This window comes from Sparus aurata, chromosome 1, assembly GCF_900880675.1.
Source record: "Sparus aurata chromosome 1, fSpaAur1.1, whole genome shotgun sequence".
Taxonomy (NCBI): domain Eukaryota; kingdom Metazoa; phylum Chordata; class Actinopteri; order Spariformes; family Sparidae; genus Sparus; species Sparus aurata.
The window spans coordinates 21,909,948-21,918,438 of record NC_044187.1 but is presented as its reverse complement, the minus strand read 5'-3'; the positions used below and the strand labels follow the sequence as shown (position 1 = coordinate 21,918,438).

The window sequence follows — 8,491 nt, the reverse complement described above, 5'->3', positions numbered from 1 at the left end:
AACAAAATATATTTTAGATGGACACACTCTACATGATGATATTTTTCCATATGTTATAGACCTATATCCTTAATTCATGTGTGGCCACAATCATGACACAACAAAGAAAATGCATGATGTCACAACCATTAGATCCACAGTGGTTCTTACCACAGTAATACAATTTTCATTTTAACTAATTTTTGCACTAATCATTTATTCATTTGGTCGATGAAATGTCCAAAAACAGTGAACAATGTGCAACCCAGTTCAAGTTCATGTATACATCCAAGGTGGTGTCTTAAAATGTCTTGTTTCATAAATCCAAGACTCAAAGATAATCAGTTTAATATGATTTAAAGAGGGATACATAGGAAATATCCACATTTGAGAGGCTGGGATTATACGCCAGAAAGTTTTTTCAAGCCATTGTTTAAAATGAGCCCCACATTATCGATATAGGAAGTACATGATTTTGTTCTCGTTTTTCTTTCTGCATTTCTGATCAGGGCTCGTGTTTCATGACACAGAAAGCTAAATGTGCCACACAAAACCGCTATTATCATCATTGGACCAAGAAAATTAGCGTGTTTTTAAAACTTTGAGACTCAGTTCAGCGATGGGCAAGATTCAAGTGATTGTATTTATCTCATAATCAGCTGTTTCTATTATTCAGTTGTTGAAAAAAAATATATATATATCATTTAATTCCTTTGGCAAAGAATCTCATCAGCAATCTGAAGTTAATCAAATAAATGTAGTAGAGAGAAAAGTTTAATTTTTGCCTTTTAAAATAAAGTGAATTGGCAAATGGCAAAAGATGGGAATACTCAATTAAAGTATAAGTATCTCAAAATTGAACTACAGTACTTTGGCTAAATGAAGCCTACTTAGTAGGTCCCATCACTGGTTAGGTAGAATGTCTGTTAAAAGATTTGTGGGATCAAAGATATATCAATGTAGTACATACAGTATGACACTTTAACAGCTGCGTTGTTTAATTATCATCTGTAAAGTTAGCCCTCAGAAGTGCGGAACTGTTTTGGTTGTTAATGGCTTTATTTTGAAAACCTTGGCCGGACGTCCTGTGTTGTGTCTCGTTAACTTGACACCGGTGCGCTCGCCTTGAACGATGAAAAAAAGGCTCCCGAGTCCCACCGGACACCAGAGGATCCTCTTCGGACGCAGGTAAGTAAAACTCACCTGGTTAAAGCTAAACACGACATGTGTTCTACAACAGTGAACGTGCTGATACTTAGAGACGGACTGAAACTATTTTGAAGACATAAAAGTTGATGGACGATTGTTTATGAACAGGTGACACTACAGGTTTGTGTGATTTCGCAATTATGGAGTCCAGGAGTTTTCATGATGCGTTAGTGAAGCGCCTCCTTTAAAACAAAAAAACACAGTTTAGAAAAAGAAGCTTAAAAATCTCGCCTAAAGTTTCCTGCAGATCGTTTTATTCTATTTGTTTACACTTGTTCATTTCCATGTTTTAATAATCAACATAAATTAAATAGGCTCATTTATAAATGTGGATGTAGTGGAGTTATTACAGATTGAGCATTTGTTAGATTTGTTTCTAACTTCGAAAAGAAACAAAAATCTTTCAACCAGCTTCTGTCTGAGTGACTTTCATTGTTTGTCAGATGTTGTCAAACTAGTTCACCCACTTTGAATCCACCTACAGTAACTGAGCAGACTGTTCATTCATTCAAGGCCACAGACACCTAAACCTACAATAAGCATCTGCTTGATGAAACCAGACATGGCTGTATGCTGTATACTGTCATATAACTTTAAAACCTTTGACAGGATATTCTCCGGTGACTGCAGCCTATTTTAGCCTCAGTGTTCACAGCCACTCTCCTCTCTTTCATCAGTGTGGAGCAGCAGCCAGGATGATCCCAGTGGGTGAATTCAGAAACCTCGGCACAGAGCAGAACTCAAAGTTTCGGGTCCTGAAACCGTGGTGGGATGTTTTCTCAGAGTACCTTTGCATTGCTATGCTTATGATTGGAGTCTTTGGGTGCACCTTGCAGGTGAGGCACCTACAAACCAGCTGCTTTGTGATCATGAGCTCTTAAAGCCTTAAATGTTAGCCTTTGGGTGGAAACATGACTATTACTAGCTTTATATAGCCTAATCTTCCTGATGAGGCAGAAACATTGGCATCATTTGTAGCTATTTTGGCGTATTTTGTTCCCTCTGTGTCTGATGGAACATGCCACAGCTACTCCTACGAAGTCTGACCTTCACGTCAGGCAAAAACACAGACAGTGTAACTGAACTAACTTGTCTCTCCTGACCCACTTTTTGCAGATTCAGATCACTAACTTGCTGCTTAATGTGTCTCTCAGCACCTGATTATCATTTCTGTGTCATGTTAAAATAGCACAGAGGGAAAGCAAAGGATTTAATATAAATCTGTGATAACAACTGAAAAGTTCTGCTACTTATGTCCTTATTTAAGATGAGGTAAAACTTGATTGCGCTAACACTGAAGACATTCACTTGTTACAGCAGATCAAGAGTCAGAAGCAGAGTGGCAAAACAAGACAAAAACACAGAAACAATAAGAATAAAGATTGTGAACATAATATACACCTTTATTACTTACTTATATGACCATGATGGATAGTTGCACAGGGTTATTATACACACATGGCATGTAGTATTATATCAAAATATAAAAATGTAAATGGACAGATATGGGTTGCGCAGGAAAGAGGAAGGAATTCCCCTTCAATAATGCACAGTATGAATCGTAATGATATATGCTGTATATGTATAGAGACAGATATATATTATATACTATAAATATGTCATGACACGTATAAACTATATAAAGAAAACTGCACAATATAAATAATGTGGTATGATATGAATATTTATTTCCCTTAATGGTAAATGATATCAACACATTAACATCCTTCAACAGACCTGTATGTTGTTTCTTTTGTCTTTGTATAAGTTTAAAAAGAAAAGCTGTCGTATCTGTGTAAGGTGTGTGTAAGTACTTCTACAGCTAACTTTGTAAGGCAAGGATTAAGGTCAGGCATTTGGTTTTGATGGTTAGGGTTAGCATAAGGGGCTGGGGAATGCATTAAGTCAATGAGTGTAGTCAAAAAGATAGCTGCACAAACTGTGTGTTTGTGTGTGCGTGCGTGCAGCCTTTGAAATAATATTAACAACAGTATTTCCTTTAATGGATTGTCTCTATAGACAGTCACAAAAATGTGTCCTGTTGCTTTTTGAAAGATCTTCACCTTATAGACAGGTGAATATTGGCACCATTCAAAAACTACAAAAGCACTTATTTCTGTCTGATATGAGGTTCCAAGTTGGTTGAATAGAAGGAGCATGACTTCACCTCTCCAATAGTGCAACCTTAGTAAGACAGACCTACTGACAAACAGCACAGAGGGAAATGTGAACTACATAATGTACGGTGTGGGGGCAATGCCTCATGCCATGAGGGGCTATGCTTGGTCTGCGACAATGCTTAGGTGGATGGTGCGTGTCAACGTAATGTCTACAGGTGCGAGGTTGTCCAGCAGAACATCACATTGTAACAAGATATTGTAGCTGATTGGTGTCTGTTGCACACATTCCTATTATTCAGTCATTTTGTAATTTGTTTATTTTCCACAGCTCACCCAGGACAAGATTGCATGTCTGCCCAGCCACTTCACCAGCCCGACACCTGAGGCAATCGACTGCAGCCACATCCGGTCCTACAGGGAAAATGAAACGTCACAGCAGACGCTGGTCAAACCTGTGAACCCCATCATCCAGGAGGTGATTGGTCGCAAGAACAACCTGGACATCCACCAATATGTGTTTGTCAACCACTATTGCTATGAAAGGTTTGTCCACTGGTATGCAAAGTTCTTCCCATACCTCGTTGTGATCCACACAATGATCTTCATGGTAGCAAGCAGCTTCTGGTTCAAGTTCCCTGGGACGTCTTCAAAAATTGAACTCTTTGTTACAATCCTTGGGAAGTGCTTTGATTCACCCTGGACCACGAGGGCCCTGAGTGAGGTTTCGGAGGAAAGAGGAGAAGAGAAACTAGTTAGCTGGAGGAGGAACACCATATCAAAAGATCCTGCAGACCGACAAGCAGATGAGGGGGAGACTACAGTGCTTCTTCGCTCCTCCTCCATCAAGTCTAATCCAGAGAAGAAGATACCAGAGCCTCAATCAACTGCCTCCGTCTTGGATAAAAAGGAGGGAGAGCAGGCCAAAGCTTTGTTTGAAAAGGTGAAGAAGTTAAGAACTCACGTAGAGGAGGCGGACCTTTTGTATCTAATGTATGTGCTACAAACTTCCCTGAAAGTCTTCAAGTTCCTTTTAGTCATTATCTACAGTGCAGTTCTGGTACCGAACATTGAGATAGTTGTGCGCTGTTATGTTCCTCCTGAGCTGACTGGTTTTGACATCTATTGCTGCAACCACAACAAAGCCAATATTTTCTCCAAGCTTGCCTACTGTTACATCTGCTTTGTGGGAGTGTATGGAGTTCTCTGCATCTACACCCTCTACTGGCTTTTTCATAGACCCCTGAAGGCGTACTCCTTCGAGCAGGTCAGACTGGAGACGGGTATCAATGACATACCGGATGTGAACAATGACTTTGCCTTCCTGCTGCACCTTGTAGATCAATATGATGCCCTTTACTCTAAAAGATTTGCCGTGTTTCTCTCTGAGGTCAGTGAGAGTCGTCTCCATCAGCTCAACCTCAACTACGAGTGGACCACCAAAAAGCTGCGCACCCGCCTTGCCAAGAACACCAGTAACCGGTTGGAGCTCCACCTCTTAATGTTGCCGGGGCTCCCTGACACAGTCTTTGAGATTCCTGAAGTGGAATCGCTCAAACTGGAACAAGTTAAAAATGTCACCATCCCAGCTAGTGTGGCAAAGCTTGAATCCCTTCAGGAGTTATCACTGATCTACTGCCCAGCAAAGCTCCAGCTGCCAGCCCTGAACCACCTTAAGGCAAATCTAAAAGTGCTGCGTGTATCTTTTGAAAGTTTAGAAGAGGTGCCCATGTGGATGTACACCCTACATGGCCTGGAGGAGTTACATCTGGATGGTCTTATAACCAATGAGTTGTCCAAAAGCGGCACTCTGGAATCCCTCAGAGAGCTTCGAGCTCTGAGAGTCCTCACTCTCCACTCAAACCTCACTAAGATCCCTCCCAGTTTAGTGGATGTTGCATTGCAGCTTCAGCGGTTGAGCATCTGCAACGAAGGAATCAAGCTCCAAGCTTTTAGCAGCCTGAAGAAGTTAACCAACATAGTCTCGTTGGAGTTGGTGGGCTGCGAGTTGGAGCGCATCCCGAGCGCTGTCTTCAGCCTGAACAATCTGCAGGAGTTGGACCTGAAGGAGAACAAACTCACCACTGTGGAGGAGATTCTGAGCTTACAGCACTGCCGGCGTTTAGTGACTCTCCGACTGTGGCACAACAAAATCACATACATCCCTGATCACATCAGTAAGCTGCATACCCTCGAGACGCTGGACATTAGCTGGAACAAGCTACGAAAGCTTCCCTCTCGGCTGTTTTATTGCACCAAACTCAGACACCTCGATGTCTCCCACAACCAGCTCACCTCTGTTCCTGCTGAGGTGGGCATCCTGCAGGGTCTCCAGTTCTTCTCTGCTGCATTCAACTCCTTAGAGACGCTGCCAGAGGAGCTGTTCTCCTGTAAGAGGCTAAAGACTTTAGCTCTCGGAAACAACTGCTTGCCTACTCTTAGCTCAAGAGTGGCCAACCTGACCCAGCTGGTCCGGCTGGAAATTAAAGGGAACCGTCTGGAGTCTCTACCTCTGGAGATATGGGACTGTCCCCTGCTGACTGTCAGTGGGCTTATAGTAGAAGACAACCTGCTTGAACTGCTGCCATCGGATGTACGAAGCAGGCTGACTAACACATGAGTTTGTAGAGCTAAGGCCTGTCATGGACTAATCTGTTGTAGGTGTAGCATGGTGGTCACTGGTGGCAGGGCTGCCGACGGGAGGGTCCACTAATCAATTGTCCCTTGCCCTCGGTCATCACAGAGCCCAAAAAAGACCTTGAAATAATCTCTAACCATTAAGATAATCTGCTAGGGGAACTCTAGTGATCATCTTGCCCTGGGCAGGAGCAGAAGTATCGCTGGCCCTGGTCGCTGGGCTGATTTGTGTTGAGGAAATTGAGTATTAACAGACGATTATCCCATGCTGCCAGATGGGAATATTTATACAAAAAGGGACAAATAGAGAAACCACAACTGACTGTAAAAGGATGACCAAAGTCTAGAAACGTATTTATAATACGTTAAATGTTTGTTCAAATCAGTGAGAATGAGAGGAAAGTCTACCTGGACATGTTTTTGACAATGTTTTTTATGTATTTTCTTAAATACCATTTTGAAATAAACATTTTACAAAGTTTGTAGGAGTCTTAAAAATACCTTAGTGCATTCATTTAAAAAAGATTGATTTTTATATAGATGGTTTCATTGGTGTTGATATTGAAAGATTAGAAAAAATATTGTCAAGTCACGGTACCGTCACTGTTCCACAGATGAGGAGACGATCTGTGAGACGAGGCTTGACCTTGGAATACTTCTAAACCTCTCGGCGTCAAGTTTTTGTTTACTGAATAGTTTGTGGATTCTTCCGAAGACACAAGTTAAGTGATTTGCTAACCACGCTGTATCCTGTTAGACAGGTTTTGACATTATGAAGAAGTGTTTCCCACAGTGCGGTGGCTCATGTTGCTCCCTTTTCAGACACTAAACAAGGAGAGGGAGAGAAAGCCTTTCAGTAGCAGAATAAAAGGTATTCATCTCTGTTTATGTATTCAAAGCTGAAATCATACAGGGGGTTATCAGTCAGATAGAAGTCAAGGCAGCCTGATATGCGGTGAGCATAACATGAGACAATGATTAATCATTTACAGAGAAGGAAGATACAACTGTTGTTCATCAAAATGCATCCTGGATGGGTAATATATTGATCGTACTAATATCTGTGTGTACATTCATACATTCAAGTTTTGGCTACTCTAGAATTTAAATCTTGCTTCTCTGTTTATTTTTTTTAAGATCTCTTAAGCACAATTGAAATTTTACAGTATAATATGGGTGAAACAGGAGGTGATTTCCAGTCAACAATGGTAAGTAAGTGGAATTTGAGCGGTAAGATGTAAAATTATCAACACATCCTCAGAATTTTATATAATACCTAAATGACTGAATGGGTAGATTGCCAGTGATTCCTAAAACAAAATATTTGAGTGTTTTCAAAACATCATGACCGTTGAAGCGTACCAGCGACAGCAACTTGTTGAACACTTTCTGTTTGGTTAGGTTTAGGCACTCAAATTACTTGGTTAGATTTAGGAATAATCGTAATTTCCTCGAAGGGTAGCCTCACCAATTTCACACATTAGTGTTTACAGGTCTTGAGGAGCACTACTACATATGTGAAAAAAGTAGCATAAAGCCTTTTGTGGCTCCAACGATGTCACTCTGTGATTGAGCGGTATTGTGGGCAACATAGGCACCAGGTTTTGAAAAGGAAGGAAAATGCAAGGAACAAAAAACACGCAATATCTATGGTTTGATCATTTGTTTTTAAACTGTTCATGATGAGTCCAACAGGAAGAGTGCAATGAGACCAGTGGACTGCTTTTCAAAACCTGGCGCCTAAATTACGATAATGCAACGCAACCGCTGAGTTTCATCACTGGAGGCAATTTATTAGATAACAAGCAGTTTGCTCTGGAGTCTACTACTTTTTTCTCACAGGCAGTAGTACCCCTCAAGACCTGTAAACTCACTTTAATGTGTAAAATTGGTGGAGTTACCCATTAAAAGGTTATTGTAGTTACATAGGATTAGTTTTATCATGATGGATACAGTAGGTGTAACTTGAATGCATTTTACTTGAAATTCCTCTATTCAGTGTTTCGTACAAACAGATACACCCCTCCTTTTTTTCTGCATTCTTTCTGTCTGTCACCCACATGTTCATGTTCCCTCTGTGTACCAGTGTGTCTCGTCTCAAACTCAGATGTGCAGGACAAACTTTTATGCCTCACCCTGAACTTCAGAGCAGTCGTGTCCCGGCTTGCATGGCTACAAGTTAAGGACATACCTCAGTAATACCGGAGCATACAGTGACCTGCCCACACAGCCACACACATTAAATCTCTGAAAGTGTGATGCTTTTTTCATAATTTACTTATTTCTTTTCCCCTCTCAAGGTGGCAGTCAAGTGCGTCACCAGTATTAACCAAAAGAGATGTGATGGCATGATTGTGACTAAGCTGGAAATAACAACATGTTTTGTCTCCTGAGAGCTTTGTTTTGAGTTGTTAGGGGCGATATCTTCAGGTAAAGGTGGTGTACTGACTTGAGCTTGAAATGTCAGAGCTGCTGCCAGAGTATTGGGTGTGTCTTTAGGCCCGGTTGTGCTAATTCAGTAGGAAAATCAGATTGGGACTGCCATGTGA

General features: G+C 41.1%; 1 protein-coding gene across 3 annotated transcripts; it reads left to right on the top strand.

The window, feature by feature from the left end:
• The first annotated feature begins 1,117 nt into the window (after positions 1-1,117).
• Positions 1,118-6,427, top strand: LOC115595622 (volume-regulated anion channel subunit LRRC8C). 3 transcript variants are annotated; one of them, XM_030440337.1, is made up of 3 exons: positions 1,118-1,167; positions 1,866-2,024; positions 3,637-6,427. In XM_030440337.1, the coding sequence occupies exons 2-3, from the start codon at positions 1,884-1,886 to the stop codon at positions 5,923-5,925; spliced, it is 2,430 nt and encodes an 809-aa protein (XP_030296197.1). In that variant the 5' UTR covers positions 1,118-1,167; positions 1,866-1,883; the 3' UTR covers positions 5,926-6,427. The 3 variants fall into 3 exon arrangements, with proteins under 3 accessions (XP_030296197.1, XP_030296367.1, XP_030296283.1); XM_030440423.1 differs by lacking the exon at positions 1,118-1,167 and adding an exon at positions 1,181-1,308; XM_030440507.1 differs by lacking the exon at positions 1,866-2,024 and having other exon boundaries at positions 1,131-1,167.
• The last annotated feature ends 2,064 nt before the right edge of the window (positions 6,428-8,491 follow it).

Excerpts from the sequence above, each read along its gene's own strand:
- LOC115595622 (XM_030440337.1), top strand. The coding sequence starts at position 1,884 with ATGATCCCAGTGGGTGAATTCAGAAACCTCGGCACAGAGCAGAACTCA. Across the intron at positions 2,025-3,636 it reads TCTTTGGGTGCACCTTGCAG|CTCACCCAGGACAAGATTGC; the intron begins GTGAGGCACCTA and ends TATTTTCCACAG.